A 23,878-nucleotide genomic window follows, 5' to 3' on the forward strand; every position below is an offset into this window, starting at 1 on the left:
GCAACTTATAACTTTATTTTTTACTCTCGAGATTAATTTCCTTTATGTCTCAAAGTGAAGACGATGCCTTAAAAATTACACGAAAAATGTCACTGGTATTATTAAGGAGCCATTGCTTATCGATTTTTTTACTTGAGTTAGAACAAGAAATACTAAACACAATAAAAAAAATATTTCCGTAAGCTGCGGAATTTAAAAAAAAGTTATGGGTGATTTCGGAACATGGTCAACCAATTAATACAAAATTTAAAAGCGTTTTTTCGTATAGTTTTTTTTTTTTTGTTAGCGTGTTTTTTGTATTTTTAAGAATTTTTTATCTATTGAAACTAGAATTTTGAAGTGAATTTTTTTACTACGAGCATTATATAGTTAATAAAACTGAGCACTGAGTAGGCGTAATAAAAAGTTTTGAAACTTTTTACTGTATACCTGTTCAGATGATTTTTTCTTTGATATTAACTAAAGACCACTGAAATTGGCCTTTCTTATGCTGATTTGCTCTTAACAAATCAATTGCGAAATAAAGAATTTTGACGTTTGTTTCGCTGTAGAAAAAAAAAAAAATAGTGCGTGGAGTCCCTCCGCGCGGAAGAAGTTAAACTTCGCAACCTGCGACGTTAATTGTAGAAGAATCAGCAGTCGTAGAAGGATCACTAGTTCTATTCAACGACTCTTTTTCCTGCTCCGCTCGCTTCCGTGCTCTGTAATCAGGGTAATATTGTGCATTTTTCCCTCGTAGACCTCTTGAACCAGTGGAAGTGCTTGTGGTTGCCTCAACGTCTCGCCCTGGAAAATGTATTAATAATGTATGTGAATGCGTCATAATGTAATTTCAGAAAAGAAAACCTAACAATCAATTGATATTCACAAGAGACGTACCTTGACTTGACCTTAAATCCGTCGCATTGCCCGTGGGATTGTTTTCACTCATTTTTTACAATTGTTATCCACTAAATTTGAAAATAAAAAATACTACCCTATTAAATTATATGTGTATCAAAACAAACTAAAAATTTATTTACAGAAAAACAATACTTTTATTATTTTTATGCTAGTGAGAACCAAAACAGTATGGAAATGAATGAGGGAAAACTAGATCCTACCACGTGATTTCCCGGCCAATAAAAATGTAGCGTTAAACGTTTAACGCAACCTTGTTGGAAGTCGCATAAGAAGTATAACTTCAAAAAAATCGTCTGCAAGAAACAATATTAATTATTCTTTCATAAGTTTCTTCAAACGCGAACAAAAAGCGTTATTTAAATATGATGCAACTCTCTACATTAATTCGAAACAAAGAACAATGGTTTTTATTCAATAAGTTTTGTTCTTCTTATTTTACACCATTTAGGAAAACAAACAAAAAGATGGTTGAGCACAACGTCATTACAAGAGTTGGCGATGTTGATACACGTTCGTGCTGGGAGCGTGGCATCCATTTAGTGTGCAGTTAGGTGCAAACATTCTCTCTCTATGGAGAAAATGGTTTTTTTCTTAAAAGAATATAACTTTACAAAGTGCTCTATACTCTTTATTGATAAAATAGGCATCTCATAGTTGCGTGATTTCCTTACTTTTCACTGGACTTACTTACCTTGGAGAAGTAAGGAGTGGTAATACACTTGCGTGCGAAAAGCAAGATTTGCTAAAACCATAGTAATGGAGAGGGGGTAAATGTGGAGAGTGGTGAAATCGCGTAATCTTGTGACGCCTATTTTATTTAAAAAGAATATATTTATAGAATGTGTTCTAATTTATAATAAAAAGAAGAGTTTCTGTGGGTATCTCTCTTATAGTTCCAAAATCGTTTGAGCTAGTGTCCTGCATTGTGGGCATAGGGTGCTAGGGTAAATTCATTTTTAATGTTTGATTAGACGTACTTAATTGAAATTTTTATTCATAGTTCAGTATCTCATCCTTCCAAAGTGGCAAAAGAGCCATTCCTTCTGTCTTTGATTCGAAGTATTCTTTCATTCTTTGATTCTGTTGGCGGTTGAAATAATTCCTCCAATCGCCAACAATTCCTTTTCTCATCATTTGAGGCTTCTCGTTTTTTGTTTCGTTCTTTCGTTGACCTGTTGAGTTGTTCAAGTACTGCTGCATGAACGGATCCTCCTCAACTAAAGATTTCATGAAATTGAAGGAGGAGTACTGCAGCACATCTGGAATAGATAATCAAAATTTTATACTGACATCTAAACTTAGATCTTCAGATCAAATGTACAAATAATAGTTGCTTTTCATACAAATAAATCGTTAGTTTTAGTGATCGAACATACCTATAAAAAAGTGAAAAAACCAATTTTGCATAGCCAAAGCGGAAAAAGGAACCAATTTTGGGTGTGACTTAAATCGAATTCTTGGCCATAGATGGCGCCACTAACTGTTTTACGATGACAACTTGGGCAGCACAATCCATTTCAGGGTCAGGGAAATAAAAATCATAGCACAGTTGTTATTTGTCTTTTGATACGTAACCATATTTGATAGCATAGAAAATAACGATGTCGGTGAGTTTTTAAATCTGGACATAATTTTATAACCGTCGTTAAGCAGCCGACATAAGTTTTAGGTTTACGACTACTAAGATTCTACTCCGTAGCATTTTATATCCGTCGTTGAACAGCCGACCCAATTTAGGGTATAGGACTACTTAAGTTCAACTCCGTAGCCTTGTTATTTTGAACAAATCCAGAAAACAAGGAAAATCTTGGATCAGTACCCCCAGAGGTATTGATTCGTTATGGGAACATGGAGGACTCAGCGATTTGACAGATTTAACATGCATCAGTCACCATTTACTACATGGCGAGTTTTCGGCCGGAGGGGATAGAATCCACGAACTCTTAGGCATGGGTTCAGTGCCCTACCAATCAGGCTATCCCGGGCTTACTCCGTTGCATTTTATTTTATAATCGTCTTTGAACAGCCGACAGAATTTTTGAGTTTACGACTACTTATGTTCAGCTCCGTAGCCTTGTAATTTTGAACCTAATCTAGAAAACGAGGCAACAACTGGATCAAATATTGGGAGAAATTTGCCTTCGTGGAGGACTTTTTGAAGGAACTAACGCGCCTTTGTGTTACATGGAGAAGGAAAACCTCGAAAACCTTCCACAGTTAGCCTGACGGCAAGGGGACTCTAACCCGTGATCCGTCTACCCCTGAGGATATTTTTACTTCAGCACTGTGATCCATGGAAGCCGGGTGCGGAATTCGTATCGACCAGCCATCGCTGGGATTTGAACCCGGTTCACATCATTAGAAGGCGATTTCTCTACATCCTGAGCCACCACGACTCCGAATCAAGCATTGAACATTTTGCTTTAAGTTGCCATTGCGATAATTTAGTAGAAAAAATTGCCGATCTACATCCATAGGTTGAAATCACCGGTCACCAAAATAAAATTTATTTAATCACTGTGCAATCGCCCATTTTTCGCCGAAGGTGTATGAACGCGCATGTTTCAAACGCGTTATTTCAATTTCTTAAAATTATTGCATGGGAAAACTGTGCTCATCTTTGGAATGTTAGGTTATTATTAAGGCCCGGATTTTGATGACATTTGCATTTTTATGCATTTTTTGCATTTTCTGACATTTTTTGTCTTTTAGAACATTTTTTTAGATTTATAGGGCATTTTTCTTTAAATTTTGGGGCGTATTTTGCATTTTTTAAAGTTTTTTGTTAATTTTTTCCAATTTTGACTATTTTTTTTTATCAATTTTCATTATTACACTGGCTTCCAAACAATGAAGAAAATCTATAGAATATTAACAGCTGAAGCAAAATATTTTCAAATTGAAGAAGAATTGTCAGTAAGTGAGACCGTCTTTTTCAAGTACGCACCTATAACATCAGTAGACGTTGAAAGAAGCTTCTGCAGGAATGAAAATTTACTTTCAGACAAGAGACACTTACTTACATTTCAAATTATCAAAAAACATTTAATAATCCAATGTAAGTCTGATATTTAGTAATATTATGAGATGGAAGTTGTTATATCCATTAAAGTTTCTATACAAAATAAAAATATTTTGGTGTCAATATATTTTCCTTTTTTTGTTATTTTAGGATATAAAACATATTTTTTAAACTTTAATGAACGTAGAACAAACAAGTATTGCATTGCTTTATATTTTTTAAATGACTCATAATAATTTTAAAGACCGAAATATTTTTTTAATTCAATATTTTTACTTTATTTAAGGCATTTTTTGCGCAATTTTTGCATTTTTAAGGGCATTTTTGGTCCTTTTTAAGGTCCCGCAGTGGACTGATCGTTAAGACACGGTTCCCAGCAGATCACCGAAGTCAAGCATCACTGGCTGCGGTCAGTGTGCGGGTGGGTGACCACTTGGATCAGTCTGCGTAGGGACCNGATATAAAACATATTTTTAAAACTTTAATGAACGTAGAACAAGTATTGCATTGCTTTATATTTTTTAAATGACTCATAATAATTTTAAAGACCGAAATATTTTTTTAATTCAATATTTTTACTTTATTTAAGGCATTTTTTGCGCAATTTTTGCATTTTTAAGGGCATTTTTGGTCCTTTTTAAGGGCATTTTTTGCACTTTTTAAGGGCATTAGTTGAGATTTTTTAGGTCATCAAAATCCGGGCTCTAGTTATTATACACTGGTTACAAATTTCAGGGGGGGGGGAGGACTGAATCTGGTTATCTCTCAAGTTCATATTAATTTCAAAGTTCATATTAACTTTCATTTACGGCCAATAACTTTTCAAAGTAGCTTAATCAGTATAATTTCATGATTATGATTAAAATAACTATCTCAGATTTATTTAATGAACATATTTTATGTTTGTAAATAAACATAAATTTAATGTTGCATTATTGGTTCAAAAGCTCAAACCCTAAACTTTTATTAAGTGAATGCGTTAAATATACATTTAATTTTCTGCATAAGTTTGCTTGGAGAGGTCAGAAAAGTTTTCTTTTATTTTAGAAGTAAACTGTTTAGTGTTTACCAATTTTTTTAGCAACGTTTCACACCAATTGTTTGTTTTAATAGTTTACAGTTTTTAAAAAAGTGGTTACTGTTAAAAATGCTACAACTTTGGTAGATGGCGAATAGCAATCCCTATATCACTATTACCGCGAATAACCAAAATCAAGAGAATGTAGACTTTCTCTCGTGAATGTCAACGATCACATGCCCGATTTGGTGAATGTCCGAAATATATCCGATTTGATATTAATGTATTCGTTGATATTATCATATAGATAGATTAGGAGAAACATCAGTGTTCGGAGTACCGTGTAAATGCATACTAGGCAGTGGCACTTGACCTTAAAAAAACACTGATGTAGGGCCTATCTTGCAGTGACTCTGAATCTTAAAAAAAACCCATTGATGTAGAGAATACTTGGCAAATGTATACCGAGTACTTAACAAGATCTGGTATACACCGAAGAGCCATTACATTATGACCACCCTGCTAATAACATGTAGGACCACCTTTAGCCCTCAAAACTGCTAGGACCCGCCGTGGCATTGATTCCACAAGTTGCTGATAGGTAGTCTGAGGTATCTGGTACCAAGCGCTCACCAACTGGTGCTGCAATTCCCTCACATTGCGAGGGGGTAGCGTGGCAGCACGAATTTGGTTTTCCAAGTAGGGCCCACAAATGCTCTATTGGATTAAGGCCAGGTGAATTTGGGGGCCAAGACATGGCTTAAAAGTCACTGGAATGTTCCTCGAACCAATCCATGACGATTCGACCCTTATGACATGGTGCATTATCCTGTTGGTAAGCACCATCCCCGCAGGAAAAACTGTTGCCATGAATGGGGGAACCTGGTCTGCAACTACATGTTCAAGTAGCTTACAGACGTCAGAGATTGTTCTATGAGGATTATGGGTCCTAATGTGTCCCATGAAAGCATTGTTCCTGGGCGAGAAACCATGAAAACCTGGGCGAGCCCATCGTTATAGATGGTTGGTGGGTGATCATAATGTAATGGCTGTTCGGTGTATATTTCTGACATTTATCAAAGCTACTTTGTGATTGTCAACATTCGCCGGTGGAAATCAACAACCACCGATTTCGATCATTGACAGTAACATTACCACCTTTTTCGAAACCTTAAAAACAGAAACGAGGAATCGGTGGTTTAATCGGAAGTGAAATGTTCCGAGGTATGCTGACAAAACCCTTACTTTCAATGATTTCTTCGTTTATTGTTTGCAGTCCCAGGAATGAAGCTATTTCCAAGATAGACGCTCTTCGGTTCTCTGTGAGGGATTCATATGTGATGAACAGAACGTTCTTCAGGTGTCTCTTTTCGTACCAACTGTAAACGAGGTCAACGTAATCACCATAGGGCATTTCACCACTGATGAAAGCATCAAAGAAATCATCGAAACTTTCGATGTGGTATCCTGGCAGTTTCTAAAAGAGAACAACAGAAACATGTAATGACCATAAATGTTACTTGCGAAATGGGATTAAATTAATAATTCACTTTACGTTTGCAGAAATTCTATCACATTCGATTAGTTTCGGTTCTGATCGTTTCCTCGTAAAAGGGCCAAAAGGGGAAAGAAAAACAATTACAGTCGGACTTCTATTTAACGAACTTTCATTTTGCGATTTTTTTCGAGGACCAAGAACATTTTGGAAATTTCTTCGTAAAATAACTTCCAAATAGCGAAGTTCTTATTTAACGAACTTTTCTTTGAGATCCACTTTTCTTATCTCCCAAAATATTTAGGAACGTTTCAAATCTGTTAACACATTTTATGGGAAAAAATGACCTTGAATTAATTTTTGGAGCCAATTAACTTTTAGAGAAAGTAGTAAAGTCTGTTTCTCTTTTTGTCAGCATTTTAAGCAAAAAACTCAGACAAAATTAATGGATTTTATCAGTAGTAATCAAACTTAAGAACGCATGTGGTCATGTATGTTTAAAATTTATGTAACATGATAGTGTAACACTGAATAATGTTTTACTCTATTCTTGCTTTCGTGCGGATTTCTTTTATGGTTAAGATTTATAAAATAAATAGTAGATACTAGTTTTAAGATAAAGGAGCATCCATTGCTGTTTTAATTATGTCTAGCGTCTATGAATTGAAAACCTGTTTTGTGTTGCTTAAGTATTTCAAAATGTGATTTTCTATTTAACGAATTTTCCATATAACGAGCTTATTACCGGGATTTAGCGAGTTCGTTAACTAGAGGTCCGACTGTGTTACACATTGGTAACAGGTCGCTGTTAACGCTTACCTCATTTTTATCACACAACTAGATTCGACAGCTATGAAAAGCTTTGGAGGTAAAAAATTGACTTATCAAAACAATGGTTTGCAAAAATTTAAATTTTTTTTTTTGTTTTTGATTGTAAAATTTTTAATTTACTTCAAACTATAGAAGTAGCCTCAAAATAAGGTACAAGCTATCTTTCAAGAGCAAAATTATCCGCAAGTACGGAAGTAATTGGTTGACGGTAGCAAGTAAAATACGGAACACATAGTCTGTCTGGTAATTCCACTCGCCATTTGTCTGGAGCGGTGATGATGGTTCCGAGGTTTAGCTATTTTAATTAGGGTTGTTGGGTCAATATTTAAGACAGCTTTTGGCTCTGGTCGGCTGCTATTTCGTAACTTATTCTTCTATAAGAACAAATTTTGTCATAGATTTTTTTAAAAAAAGTTTTTAAAGAAAGAAACTTCGAACGTGATGTTGTACCTTCGATCGAATGTTGTTAATTGGACGATAGGTTGTGACCACTTGAATCAAACTCTTAAGATCATTTCTATTAAACTTCTTAAAGTTGAAATTTGCTTTCGGAGTAATAAATTTGTTAGTTATCAACGTTATACCGAAGAATATTTTACAGAATTATTTCAAACAGTTATAGCTTTGCTAGGAACGTAAAACTTTTTACATTCTTAGAGTGGCATATTCTATGGGGAAATGTATTTCTGCTAATTGGATCTGTTGTATATACCTTCGACTGGTCAAAAGTACAATACAGAGACTTATGTAAAATACACCAAGCATACATTTTTTTATAGTGTTAGGCTTAATATAACTAAATTATTTTTCTTAAAAAATTACTCAGCAACTGTAAACTTGAAGGGAAAAAAAAGAATTCTCCAACTTTTGCCTAGAAAACCTGAGGTAATCATCAACACTTGTTGTTGATAGTACCCGTCGTTACAGTTATTAACTACAAAGATTGAAAAAAAAATTATTTACTGGAGGCGCAAATTATTGCAATTGAAGGTACAACAACTCCCTAACTGTTAAAAATTTCTCCAATCTAGACTGAGGAGGTGAACAGCATAAAGTGCCAATATAACCACCATCAAATTTCTTGAACCTTGACTGAAAGAGTTTAACTACAAAAATAACTAATGTAAGTGCCCTCTAAGTGCTTCGACCAAGGCTAACGAAGTGAATAGCATGAAGTGCTAATGTAACTAGCCTTTAATTTCTTCAATCCCGACTGAAGGCGGGGCAGACTAAAAAGAGCTAACGTAAATACCCTCAGAATACTTCAACCTAGATCGAAGAGGTTAGAGGACGGCATAAAGACCTAATGCAAAACAGACCTTTAAGAAGTTATAGTATGAGACGCATGCATCTTTTGGATTTCTTGCGACGTGGATATATCTGGCATCTTCACTGTACTTCATCAACCTGAAGGGAAGGTGGTACTTCAAAGCATAGATATCCTTTTGTGGTACATCCGACGGAAATCCGTCCTGTTCGGGAAAAGGTATGGATGATATCACTTCAGATATGCTGTTCGCTGCCTTGCCATTTCTCAACAGAAGGTAGACAATGTGCTGCATCCACGTGGTGCCACACTTGGGATAGGATACGATAAATATTTGTCCATCCCTTGGAGAGTATTCTGAAGCATCCGAGAAGAATTCTTCATTTGCACCCAGCGGAATGTGAAATTCTCGAAAAAGTTTGTAAGGGAGGCCTTTGCCCATGTTATCTGGAAATTGAAATGGAAAAATATGAATGTTGTAACTAAACACTTAATAACAGATCTAACTGCATGTAGAATTGTAAAAGTTTCTGTCACCTAGAAAAAAAGAAGTGAAACAAAGCTATAATTTTAAACTGTATAAAGAATTATCTCTGGCTTTTGAAACGAACCAGAAGATTAATGTTTTGGTTATTAAACATTTTTAAAATCTCTCCGGTTTTAATATTTGCACATTATGTGTTTAATTTATGAACCTTTGGAGTATGAATGGAGCTCAACAAAATGCAAAAATGGGCCAACAAAAATGCAACAACCGATAAAAATGTTCTTCTGTAACTGCCGTCCAATTTTCAATAACAATTGTAATAGCACTCTTGCAGTTTAATTTTTTATATTATTTTTAGTCTTCTTCCATTGCTTGTGGTTTTCTAAAAATCGAATACTTCCTTTGAATTCCAGTTTATACATTTTGCGAACCATAATTCATCTTAGAGATAGATGGTTTGTTTGAATTATAATTTCCCTCTCGTTTTTCTTATTTATTTATTCTTACCCATTGGCAAAAAAGGTCTTGTTTTGGGTTTGATGGCATGCGTGCCTTATTTGGACTTCATCTCACTTTACAACTGTGTTCAAGAGTAATAATAAACAGTGCCCATGCGTTGTCATTGCATGCGTTGCTATAGCGACCGCTGCTGTTTAATAATTTTTTTTACAATTCTTTTTTTCTTTCTATTTTCACCAGCAGTCATTCTTAATGTATTGCCATAATAATAATTTAAAGTATTTTTATATTCTTTCTATTATTAACTTATAATTACTGTCTTGACGGTGATTTCAATATAAATGTGAATACTGAAGAAGGAAAAGTACTTTGTGACATCTTGAAACACGCATATAGCTCAGGATTTGAAAACCAATCCGGAGACAAACATCAATTGAGACATTTTTTGCCACCCACGATTTGAAATGTTATGGCGCTTATCGGAGTCAAACCAGAAAAAAAATGCAATTGACCAATGGGTAACCAGTGATCGTAATAAAGTGATCGTAATTTTATTTTTATTGTTTAGCTGGAATTCGGTACACTTATTGTAAAATTATTTGCAATTAGGTTAGTTATTTTATTATTATTTTTATCTGATTTATGATACATTAAAAAAAATAGAAATCAGATAGGTAGTAGTAAAATATATTTCTTTCATAATATAAGCTGCACACCAGAAATAAGATTTTTTTTATTTCAAGGCCGCTAAAGCTGATATGGAAAATTTTCACATTTGAGTAATTGAAGGAAATATTTATTTTTATTTTTTTATTATTATTTTCAAAATTTAATTCAACGTAATTTTCTTTAAATTTTTTAAACCCAGTGGGGGAGCAACGTTCAATGAAAAATAGAATGGTGGAAGAAAAATTACGAAATTTTCCTGAAAATTTCTGGTTTAACCTACTCTGTAAAAACTGTAGAGAATATCTCACCGAATATGATGCTGAACAACCCAAAATAATGTGTCAAAGGGTGTTATTTAAATCAAAATACTTATAATTGATTAATGTTACACCTAACTCTCACGCTTTTGTACCATGAGAGAATTATTTTCTCTTCCGAAAACAACGCTGGCGTGCTTTGGATATCAGGAAACGCCTAGTGGAACATCGTCAGAAATTTGTTCACTATCTGAAATGAACTGGAGGGAGTTAGCTGCCATTTTCGATGCTGCTATTCATCAGTAGAAGCAGAAATTCACCGTTAAATATGTATGACTCAGGGCTCGAAAAACAGCCCGTCCGCCCGTCCTCGATGGTCTCCGCGGACAACGAATTTCTGGAATCCGACGTCCGCGCGGACGGCCATTTTCTCGTTAATGTTCGTGATACATTTTCAATTTTTGCTATCTTACAAGAGTTTTGTAAGTTACAAGGCAGCAAAATGACCCACAATACAGCAACATACTAGGCATATATTGATGTTTTCTCTGTCTGGGAGTACTGCAGCGGTTGAAAGGGGCTTTGTAGCAATAAACTTACAAAAAAACACAATACGTACTGGTCTTAAACAAGAAGCTTTAATAGCAATTATGAATATCTACCTAAATGGAAAACCCCTTTCAGATTTCTGTTCAGAAACCTCTGCAAATCATTGGCTTGATCTTGGAACTGGCAAACGTCATATTTGATTCATTTAAAAAACGCAGTACCCTCGGATAACTTGACATTCCAGATAACTTGACCCTTGTCATTTAAATTATTTCATAAAAAAAAAATACTAGTTTACTATTAGTAACCTAGTATTTCTTTTATTACTGTATAATGTAATCCTAGTAACGAATTCATTGTGCAATTTATATAAATGCTTGTAATAAATAGGAGAAAATTATATTTTTATTTATTTAAGAGCAACGGGTTAGTTTCAACGGAGGACGGGTGCATTATTGGACAAGCCGTCCTCCGGAACGGGTAAAATTTCTGAGTTTTTTCGAGACTTGGTATGACTGTTTTTAGTTGCGTAATAAGAATAATTCTACTTTAATTTTTAAGTCTCTGAGAACTATTTTTATAATATATATTTCTCATCCGCTTCCGTTTTGTTAAGCCTAGTTTAAATTCATTTTAAAATTCTCTCTGTGCTATGCGTAGAAGTGATTTACAAACTAATTATATTTTAAGAAGTAGTGTGAACAGTGCGGAAAAAAGTAAAATGGACCACTCTGAATAACTTTTGATTCTAAAAATCGGATTTTCACGTTCTAGGACTCAATATTAATGGTTCGAGCGGGTGACCTCAAATATCCAAATTAATAAGTGCAGACAATATTTTAAGTTACAAAATCAGACACAAAAACGTACTTTTTCTGAATAAACGTACCGTTTTTTCGACGGATTCAGATTTCTGATCCCCAAAATATAGGAATAGTTTGATCAAGAGAGCACATTAAGTTTGGACAACTTAATGTTCATTTTACATCTTGTGTATTTCACTATATCTCGAGAACTTTTTAAGCGAATTGAAAAATGTTTGCACTTAATTAAAAAAAAAATTTATCCAAAGAAAAGTCCATTTAAACATTGAAATTTACTAAATAATTTTTTTAAATTATTTTATTTAAGAATGGTCAAATAATTTTTGAATTGTAAGGCATAAATTTGTTTGCATCATTTTAAAGAATGTAATTTTATTATTTAAAAATTGAATACTGAGATAAATTATTTATGTATATTATTAGAATTAGATCTTAATAGAATAATCAGGAAAAGGTTTGGAGTGGGAAATAGGGGCACAAGCATAAGCAAACAGAACAAGCATAAGCAAACAGAACTCTTTATAGTACATGCATTTTAAGTGAATAGTCTCAACTTTCGCAGAAAAAAATATTTCTCGCTAAGATACAAAAATTATTGCGGAGCAATCATCGGGGTGGGTGAGCGGTCGCGAACAGGGACTCAGACTCATTATTTATATGAAGAGAGAGATAGTGTGTTAAGAATCAATTAGAAAAACTATTTTTTATCTGTTCTTTTTAAAAGCGTCATGATTTATTCTTAGTTTGTCGGTTAAAATCACTCGTTAGAAGTAGTAATAAACAAAACAGTTTACTACTGCTGTAAGTAAACAAATGTAAGCCAATATCTCATTCAAGACCATTTTGAACATAGGTCTGAATTAAGTTCTCCAAATCGTTCGTCTCCTTAAAGTAGTGAAGTAGTCACTACATTTAAAAAAATAGTTTCTTTTTATTTTTCGTATTTTATTTTATAACCGTCGTTGAACAGCCGATTCAATTTTCTTTTGGGTTTGCAACTACTAATGTTCAACTCCGTAACGTTGTAATTTTGAACCCAATTCAGAAGACAAAGGAATTCCATACCTGAATCAAGTATTGGGAGAAATGTGCCTTCGTGGAGGACATTTTGATGGAACTAACCTGCATTTGCGTTACCGTAAGAGGGAAACCACGAATTCCTTCCACGCGTAAGTTAATGGCAAGGGGAATCTAACCCATGCTCCGTCTTCCACTGAGGATATTTTACGTGAGCATTGTGGTCGGTGTGAGACGGTTGCGGAATTCGTATCGACCAGTTATCGCTGGGATTCGAACCCGGTTCACCTCATTGGAAGGCGAAAGCTCAATCCTCTGAGCCACCAAGACTCTTTATAGACGATAGAGTTTCATAACAGTTGTTGAACAGACGACCCAATTTTTTTCGGGGTTTACAACTGCTAATGTTCAACTCCGTAACCTTGTAATTTTAAGCCCAATCCAGAAGACAAAAGAATTCCTGAATCAAGTATTGGGAGAAATGTGCCTTCCTGGAGGACTTTCTAATGGAACTAACCGCATTTGCGTTACATGAAGAGGGAAATCAAGAAAACCTCCCACGATTAGCCTGACGGCAAAGGGACCCATGATCCGTTTATCACCGAGGATATTTACATCAGCACTGTGGTCGGCGTAAGCCAGTTGCGGAATTCGTATCGACCAGCCATCGCTGGGTGTCGAACCCGGTTCACCTCATTGGAATACGAATGCTCTATCTCCTGAGCCATCACGACTCAAAAAAAAGTAGTTATAATTAATTACATTTGTAACTGAATAGTTAAATTGTAGTAAACTACAAAAATATTGTAGATTTGCCTACCACTGGGCTTGTCGAGCTACAAAGAATTACAGACAAACTTTTTTGGATGATATATATTTCATTTGAGAAAAAAAAGAAGGAAAAAAAGAAAGGATAAGAAAGAAATAAGACAGACAGTTTAATATTCTAAACAAAATATGTATATCTTACCCAATTCCTGACAGTTGTTTACTATACCGATTAGAGAGGAATTGTATTTAAAAAGAAGATCTGACGGAGGTCCTTTTATACGTCATATAGATGAGAATTGGCCTCGTTATTATTTTTCATTATCATCAGTAATGAATAAGCTCCTCCTTTCTTATCTTCAAATCTCCTCTTTTGCACTTTTTGTTATTTTTTGTATTATCTCGCTTCAAAGTGAGACAGTTATCTTGACTTCAAGGTATATAATTCTTCAGCCTGTGAGTGTGTGTGTGTTTTCTTAATCTTTATTGATTCTAACACCGGCTTAGAAAAGCCTGCTTTAAAAGAAAAAAAAAAGCTTACAAAGAAAAGTTTCAAAGCTAAACTCTTAGAATTCAAGAAAAATCTTAAAAGAATTGATAGGAAATCCTTAGCCTAAAAATTAGCTGCTAAATTAGAGCGACTAAACTGTAAAAAAAGGAACAAAAATTAGCATTTCTAACGCTAAATGCGAGAATCCAACGAGAAACCCCTATTTCCGAAATCAAGACTCCAAATTTTCGATTTTCAATTTGTTGAAAAGTGATTTTTATATTAAAAAGTATCTGAAACGGGATTAAAGGACGGGCAGAAACTAAGAAATAAACATTTGTATGTTTTACAACCGTCGTTGAACTGCCGATCCAATTTTAGGTTTACGAATACCATTGTTCAACTCCTTAGCTTTGTAGTTTCGAACCCAATCCAGAAGACAAGGGAACTCCTTGATCAAGTATGAAGAGAAATTTGCCTTCGTGGAGGACTTTAATGGAACTAACCCGCATTTGCGTTACATGGAGAGGAAGACCACGAGTACCACCCACGGTTATCTTGACGACAAGGGGACTCTGATCCATGATCCATCTACCACTGAGAATATTTCGCTTCAGCACTGTGGTCGGTGCAAGCCGGATGCGGAATTCGTATCGACCAGTCGTCGCTGGGATTCGAAACACGTTCACCTCATTGGAAGGCGAGCGCTCTATACCCTGGAAGTCTTTAATGGAACTAACCCGTATTTACGTTACATGGAGAGGAAAACTACGAAAACTTAGACACTATTATTAGAAAAGTATTATTAGATAGTATAAAGTTAAGATAATTCAGGTAAGTAAAGTGCCTGTTTAAACGCGTATTCTATTATAGTAAAGCGCTGTTTGTGGCGTATGTTGGCGATTCCGGTTATGGCTTATTACACAGTTCTCAATGTGATCTACCCTCCTTCCAAGCTTATAATCGCCCTACCGAACCTCCCCCTCCTTTCGTACAATATTGAGTGCGACGATCTTGACGATACAAAGTCCAAATCTGGTGGGAAATAGATGTTGTTGCATATGTCTGTTTATGCAGAGGGGTACGATTGTTCTTGTTTTCCAGTGGCGCCATCTATGACCAAGAATTTGATTTCTGCCACACCTATCCATCACACCCGTTTATCGGGCGGACCCATTCACACATCCAATAATTCATCCACAGATCGTAATTTTGACCTTAATCAGAGAACGATCTATCTCCAATCCAGTACTCCCAGAGGTATTGATTTCTTATGGGAACATGGAGGACTTCGCAACTCGACAGATTTAACGTGCATCAGTCGCCATTTACTACACTGGGAATCTTCGGCCGGCGGGGTTCGAACCCACGAACTCTCGGACCTGGACCCAGCGCCTACCGACCAGGCTATCCCGGCCCTTGTGAAATAAATAGGTATTCAAAGAAAATATGTTTTCGTGTTACTTAATTTACTCGCAAAATAAAAAATAAAATAAAATAAGAATAATAAAACAAAAATTATCGAATAAAATAATATAAAAATAATGACGTAATAATAAATGAAATATTAACTTACGTCGCAGTATCTTTAATGGTAATTCGATCAGTGTCATGAAGAAAAAAAAAAATGGAGCATTGATTTTCATCTGAATTTTTAACTATTCTGTTCTTTTCCTTCACAAAAACATCCTTTTTCATTTTGTCTCACATTAGATTCGTTCTTCTTATTCTTATATTTAACTTATTTTTTTTTCGTGTTATTCTTTTTCTTTTTATTATTCTGTTACTCACATAAACTATGATTTTAATTGTTTCTTTTTTTCAGCGCATTTCTTACATTTCTTTCCCGCTCTAATATTAATTTTAGTTCTCATATAATTTTTTAGTTGTCACTTGACTTTGTTAAAAAAACACCAGCCCTGACTGTGAAATTTAAAATTATTAATTTTATTTATTATTATCATTTTTTTTAAATGTCTTGAAAGGAAACGCAACTTTTGGCGAATTTCAATTTTTGCCTTGGAATGTTATGTTTCTCAAAATTTTCAGTTCTTCTCAACCATCGACTTTTTAACAATCGCAAGAATAATATCTGATGCTTGGTTCTTATCTAAATCTTAGCTATTTTAAAGAAATATTTGTTTTTATACAAATTATAAGCTAATAATAGTTTTCCAACCGCAAAACAAAAGTTCAGGTGATAGAGGAAAGGTCATATTGACTCAAAAGTAATAATTATCAGCGTCAAAATAATGTTTTTCCTGGTTGGCAGTGCGAGTCATTTTGTATGGAAGTTATATATTATGTATGTGTTACTGTGAATGACCGAAATCGGTGGTTGTTGACTTTCACCGGTGAATGTTGACAATCACACAGTCGCTTTGGTGAATGTCCGAAATATTTATTACATCCGATTTGATATTAATTTATTCGTGGATATAATTATACATTTATTCGATATTTTAATACTTACTGACGATAGATTAGAAGAAACATCAGTGGTTGGAGTACCAGGCAAATATATACCGGGAAATGGCACTTAACTAGATCTAGTATTTATCTCAGACATTTACCAAAGGTCTAGTCATACTACTGCCCGGTATATAGTCCCGGTATATAGTCATACTACTGCCTAGTATATATATTAAGTGCCACTGCCCGGTATACATTTGCCCGGTATATCCTACACTGATGTTTTTTTAAGGTTCAGTGCCACTGCCCGGTATACATTTGCCGATACTTCAAATACTGATGTTTCTTCTAATCTATCGTCAGTAAGTATTAAAAGTATTGGATGTAACAAATATTTCGGACATTCACCAAAGCGACTATGTGATTGTTGACATTCACCGGTGAAAGTCAACAGTCTCCAAATTTCGGTCATTCACAGTAACATATGTATATAATTGTATATATATGTATATAATTTTTTTTTTTAAATTAAGGAAAATTGACAAAACATTTGGGCATATTTAATATTTATTAGAACAAAAAATTATCAAAAGGAGTGCAGCGAAATTTTTTTTTCCAACTAATATTTTTCGTAATAAAGCAACGTCTATCTGCGCTAAAATCTGCCTTTAATTTTGAATTGTCATTCATTTAAAGGCAATGATACAATGTTTTAATTAAAAACACATTGTTCGATCTAATGATGATTTTTATATAAAACAATATTTTCCAGCTAAATCAAATGACTGTTATATTTTTTTTTGATTCGCAATTGTGTAAATTGTGTCTTATTCTCGTACGCCAGGCGTGATATGCGAAGATACGACATAATTGACACTTTGTGCGGTGGCATGACGACCTTAAATTAATCTTCATTATAAAGCAAATCGATAGTGTCGAAACTGAAACGAGGTTTCGAATTTTATACAACTTGAAAATTAACAAACTTTTTAAATGTTCGTAAATGCTTTCAAAACTACAGGGGTTATCAAATTTTTCGGAACCCTAAATTTTGTTTGGAACCCTAAGTGATTACTTCTCTTTCAGTGGAATCCCGATTTAATAAATAAAATTCATTAGCAATTGTGACTGTATTTAAAAGGGATTCTGCTATTTATTTTAAATGGACTACTAATCGTCTGGAAAGAGTCGCGGTGGCTCAGAGGGTTGAGCGTTCGCCTTCCAATGAGGCGAACCGGGTTCGAATCCCAGCGATGGCTGGTCGATGCGAATTTCGCAACCGTCTCGCACCGACCACAATGCTGACGTAAAATAACCTCAGAGGAAGACTGATCATGAGTTAGAGTCCTCTTGCCGTTAACTTGGAAGGTATTCGTGGTTTTCCTCTCCATGTAACGCAATACGGTTTAGTTCAACACCTCCTAGAATAAGGAAGGCCTCAGCACGGATTAATTTAGTAGTCCGATGTGACGAAGTTAACTGCGCAGTTGATGCAAAATAAGAAAGATGTCATTACGTTCAGCTGCGCAGTGGTTGAAAATACGGCATATGTCATTACGTTTGGACTACTAAAGGATATTTATGGTAACCCGTGCAGAGGCCTACTCTTTTCTAGGAGGTGTTGTTTAGTTCCATCAAAAGATACACCACGAAGGCAAATTTTTCCTAATACTCGATAGTTCCCTTGTCTTCTGGATTGAGTTCAAAATTACAAGACTAAAGATTAGAACATTAGTAATCTTAAACCCAAAAATTGGGTTGGCTGTTCAATGACGGTTTTAATATTAAATAAAATCATCTAGAAAGTACTTAATCTGAAGAAAGATTTTTTTTCCTTCGTTTTAAAATGAATTTAACGTCAGACATTTGAATTTGCTGGGCTGACGGAGTGGCATCTAGTCTAGTTCTGGATTTGTTTTTTCGTGTATGCATAAGCTAAAATGAATAATAATAATAATAATAAAAAACTCAATTATGTTTTTTGTTGAAATGAAAGCGATAAAGAACTGTTATAAACGATAGAAATGGCCATGAGGAAAACACATTTCGTTATTGATGAATTCAGTTTTAATTTAGAAGTTTGATCGAAAATACCAATATAAATTTTTATAAATTGGTTTATTCATTGTATAACTATTTAGATCAGAATAACTATATTTTTCTAATCTAGAACAACTATATAGAATCTTGAACTTTATTATTTTTCTTCACTGACCTTTTACTGCAGTAATTTCTTAAAAATAAACTAAAATAATTGAATTATTTATTAAATATAATTAAAATTGTAGATTTAAAAAATCCTATCTGGTTAAAATAAGTCTAACTCGCGGAATCCTGTAATCCAGAGTTTCCCAAACTTATGACTTTTGTGTACCCTTTCTAAATTTTTCGTTACGTTGTGTACCCCTAATAAAAAAAATGAATGTATTTTTTACTATAAAAAAATTGCACAAAAGTTAAAAATCTCAACTGGCAGTTGACACTACTAATTATTAGCTGTTAAACTCTGCAAAAAATAGCCAATAGAAAAATGCGTAAATTTCCATGGCTAGCTTTGTTTTTAAATAAATTTTTTTTTGAAAGTTTCGTTTGTTGCAAGATGTTTCGCATAAGAACACGTACCTCCGCTAAACTGTTCCCGTACCCCTGGGGGAACGCGTACCACACTTTGGGAAACATTGTTGTAATCCATTAGGTTCTGCGGAGCACCTTTTGGGAACAACTGTTACTGACTGACGGTTTTCACCAATTTGCAACTCGAATACGGTTAAGATTAAATAATTGATTTCCATGGTAAATTTGTGTAAAAGACCATCCAATTTTCCTTTCAGCATTAATAACATAATTTAAAATGAATTTTAATGGAATATTCTATAAGATAATTAATTTTTTTGCTTATGTTCTTCTAGATAGCTTTTAGTACTTTGATTTGCCAATAGATAGCAGCACCAAATCTTTTCAAAATAATTCTTGAATTCATTTAAAAATGTGCTTACTCTTAAATATGTTTTAACTAAAGAGGAGTTTTAATTTTGAAAACGAAGTATCTCCATTCTTTTTTTGTAAGTAAACAAAATTTTGAAAATGTTGATTAACTTTGTTCAATTTTCATAAGCTATTTAGTTTTCAGAATTATGCTTGCACCAAGCAATATTTTCTATTTCGAAAAAAATTCGACATAACAAGGTTTTAGAAGAAACTCTTCGACATAGTGCCACTGCCCGGTATAAATTTAACCGGTACTCTGAACACTGATGTTTTTCCTTATCTATCCTCAGCATATATTAAAATATCGAATAAATATAATAATAACAACGAATAAATTAATATCTAAAAGGATATAACAACGATTTCATACATTCATCAAAGCGACTATGTGATTGTTGACATTCAAGCTGTGAAAGTCGACGTTCTTTTGATTTCGGTAAGGCATGGTAATAACTGCACATTACCTTTTGTTTCACAAAGTAAAAATAATAAGGCTCAGAAGCTTGAAATTACCAACAATTGTAATAAAATGTACAGGAAATGCGATGAAGTTTAAAAATTAAACAGTGGACATTTACTACGAAAATTAGTAATTTTTGAACTTGTAGAAAACTATCAGATGCAGACCACTCTTCAGTCCTCAGAAAGGAAAGTAAAAAAATTAAGCTTTATGCGCTGAAACAACTATTTTTATTGGCGAACATAACAAAAGGTTTTCTTCGAAATTCCAATTTGTTCAAAAGTTAATTTGTTGTTAAGCGCTTTTTTTTACCAATTATTTTAATTCTTTGTAGAGAAATGATTGTTTATCATTTGAATGAAATTTTACTTTCCTTCGAGATCTTTGTTTTATAAGCTCACACTTGTGTTAATGTTGAAAGTATAATAGAAAAGAAAAGGAGAGTGATGTTACCAGTTGGTAAATCGTAACATTTATGATGAAATTTTAAAAAATCTTAAAATCCTAATTTAAGAGAGATAACAAACTGTGATCCCGAAGTGATTAAATGATATGAGGTTATCGTTCTCTATCGCTAACGAGAAAAACTGTTTCTCATTAATTTCTTTTCTTACTGCTTCACGCAATTTTTGATTTTTTTTCTCAGGAAAAATATATTACACTGATGAATATTCTATTGCATCAGATTGTTTTTCTTCAGATCTTAGATACTTTCATATCGCTGACTTCAAATCTGCAATCGATTTCTTTTTCCAAGCTACTGTTTTGTTTTAAAATGACATTTTCAGTCAACATGTACAGGGTTGAAAAACGTTATATATAGGGGATATATTATATATACGTTATATATATGTTGCTTAACAGGGATGTTGCGTAAATGTCGCGACAAACTTCCAGTGGAGTTAGGGCACATTATCAGGATTAAAATTGTACAAGATATCATCCCCGGAAATGCTGTTATACGCCGCTAGGGGCACTTTCCCTATTTTGAACTGATTCTTCGTATGCTTCCGAACAGGTCATAAAATACAAACACCTCTAGCGGAGAATTACGACATTTCCGGGCATAGGTTCCAGTGCAATTTCAACACTGATTGTCGCAACATTTACGCAACATCCCAGTTATATGGAACATTTTTAAACTTGTACATATCGAAAGAAAAATAGATCTAAAAATGTCATGTAAAAAATCTGTAACTTCAGAGCGAAACAGATTTCAGATTTAAAATCCCAACTCTCGTTTTAGGAAAGATCGAGTATTTGTAAATATTCAAAAAAAAAAAAAAAAAAAAAAAAAAAAAAAATTCGCTTCTTAGCATTAGTTTTCAGATCCAAGTTCATTTCTTTACGATTAACATATTAGCAAAATTTTCTCTCATAAAATTATGATAATTTTACTTTTTACTTAACCTAATCTTTTTTTCTTAATCTTTCCTAATCTTTTTTACTTAACCTAATCTTTTTTTCATACTTAAACTAATCTTTTTTTCTTTAAGAGGAATAAAACAATAATGAATAAAGAGCAATCAAAGGGAGTGGTAAGGACAGGATCTCCTATTTATTAAAAAATAAATAAATTATTATTCATTGAAAATAGACTGAAATTATTATTTATGAAACAAAAAGAGATCAATTAACCCTATGACATATCATTAAACAAACTCTAAACTGTGCGGAATTATTAATTTCTTGACATAGAAGTGATCTTTGATTGCACTGTAAGCAACAACTCGCAACGGAATTTTGTCAAGACGTCTGAGACACGTCAATTATTTTTTTGACATAAGAAACAAATGACGTTTCCCAGACGTCTTCGTATGTCAAGGGGTTTAGAAGCTAAATCAAAACTCAATGTGTAATAATGATAAGATCGAGATCAAAAAGTTTATTTAATGTCACTTTCAAGATATAAAGAAATTGAATTCAATATTGTTGTTTTCTTAAATGTATCTTGAGTGCATCTTTGGAGTATATACGTTGCCATGAAAGAGCGAATGTCGACTTTCACCGGTGAATGTCAATAATCACTTAGTCGTTTTGGTGAAATATTTATGCCCGATTCGATATTAATTTATTCATTGATAATCGAATAACAATTCGATATTTTAATATCTGATTAAAATAAATTAGGAAAACATCAGTGTAGGAAATATCGGGCAAAGATTTTGAATCATAAAATCAATTATTCATTGATAATTGAATAACTATTCGATATTTCAATATCCGATTAAAATAAATTAGGAAAACATCAGTGCAGGAAATATCTCGCAAGGATTTTTAATCCTAAAATCAATTATTCATTGATAAATGAATAACTATTCGATATTTTAATATCCGATTAAAATAAATTAGGAAAACATCAGTGTAGGAAATATCGGGCAACGATTTTTAATCCTAAAATAAATTATTCATTGATAAATGAATAACTATTCGATATTTTAATATCCGATTAAAATAAATTAGGAAAACATCAGTGTAAGAAATATCGGGCAAGGATTTTTAATCCTAAAATCAATTATTCATTGATAATTGAATAATTTTCGACATTTTAATATCCGATTAAAATAAATTAGGAAAACATCAGTGTAGGAAATATCGGGCAAAGATTTTTAATAATCCTAAAATCAATTCATTATTCATTGATAAATGAATAACTATTCGATATTTTAATATCCGATTAAAATAAATTAGGAAAACATCAGTGTAGGAANTGTATTTAGTTTCAATAACTTTTCTTTATAATGCAATAAAATCTGGCGAGCAGCTATTTAAACGATCGAACACTTCGTTTGTTTATTTGTGGCTTGAAGTTAGGCTCGCAGAAAATGCCGTTCATGGGTTAAATTTAGTAGGAACAACACAACCTGTGACGTAGGCTATATTATACCCAATAATGATAAGATCGAGATCAAAAAGTTTAATGGCTCTTTCAAGACATAAGGAAATTGAATTCAATATTTATACTTGTTTTCTTATAATCTTGAAAGTGCATCTTTGGAGTATATACATTGCCATGAAAGAGCGAATGTCGACTTTCACCGGTGAATGTCAATAATCACTTAGTCGTTTTGGTGAAATATTTATGCCCGATTTGATATTAGTTTATTCATTGATAATCGAATAACTATTCGATATTTTAATATCCGATTAAAATAAATTAGGAAACCATCAGTGTAGGAAATATCGGGCAAAGATTTTTAATCCTAAAATCAATTATTCAATGATAATTGAATAACTATTCGATATTTTAATATCCGATTAAAATAAATTAGGAAAACATCAGTGTAGGAAATATCGGGCAAAGATTTTTAATAATCCTAAAATCAATTATTCATTGATAATTGAATAGCTATTCGACATTTTAATATCCGATTAAAATAAATTAGGAAAACATCAGTGTAGGAAATATTGGGCAAAGATTTTTAATCCTAAAATCAATTATTCATTGATAATTGAATAACTATTCGATATTTTAATATCCGATTAAAATAAATTAGGAAAACATCAGTGTAGGAAATATCGGGTAAAGATATTTAATCCTAAAGTAAATTATTCAATGATAATTGAATAACTATTCGATATTTTAATATCCGATTAAAATAAATTAGGAAAACATCAGTGTAGGAAATATCGGGCAAAGATTTTTGATCTTGAAATCTATGAGAGAAAATGAAGCCGGATATTATCCTCCCACCTGCTCGGTATTCCAAATAATTTTTTTTCTTTATTTATTTTAATCGTATATTAAAATATTGTATAAATATTTGAACATTGATGAATAAATTAATATCAAATCAAATCTAGTATATATTTCGGACATTTACTAAAGCGACAATGTGACTGTTGGTCTTTCAAAGTAACTAAACGATTCGGAGCGTAATTTTATGTTAGAGAATTTTGCTTAATATTAACTTTCATTTTACTAACTATAATTTTTTTAGAAGAGAAAATGGAGAAGAATT

At 33.2% G+C, this 23,878-nt stretch overlaps 1 protein-coding gene across 1 annotated transcript; it reads right to left on the minus strand.

Annotated features, from left to right (window-relative positions):
- Positions 1–1,287: 1,287 nt before the first annotated feature.
- On the minus strand, positions 1,288–13,926 carry LOC107440490 (sulfotransferase 1B1). Its single transcript, XM_016053434.4, has 4 exons — positions 13,769–13,926; positions 8,589–8,983; positions 6,189–6,420; positions 1,288–2,162 (listed from the first exon to the last, which is right to left on the minus strand). The coding sequence occupies exons 2-4, from the start codon at positions 8,976–8,978 to the stop codon at positions 1,894–1,896; spliced, it is 891 nt and encodes a 296-aa protein (XP_015908920.2). The 5' UTR covers positions 8,979–8,983; positions 13,769–13,926; the 3' UTR covers positions 1,288–1,893.
- Between the last annotated feature and the right edge of the window lie 9,952 nt (positions 13,927–23,878).

The sequence above is a fragment of the Parasteatoda tepidariorum genome, chromosome 4 (assembly GCF_043381705.1).
Source record: "Parasteatoda tepidariorum isolate YZ-2023 chromosome 4, CAS_Ptep_4.0, whole genome shotgun sequence".
Classification (NCBI taxonomy): Eukaryota; Metazoa; Arthropoda; class Arachnida; order Araneae; family Theridiidae; genus Parasteatoda; species Parasteatoda tepidariorum.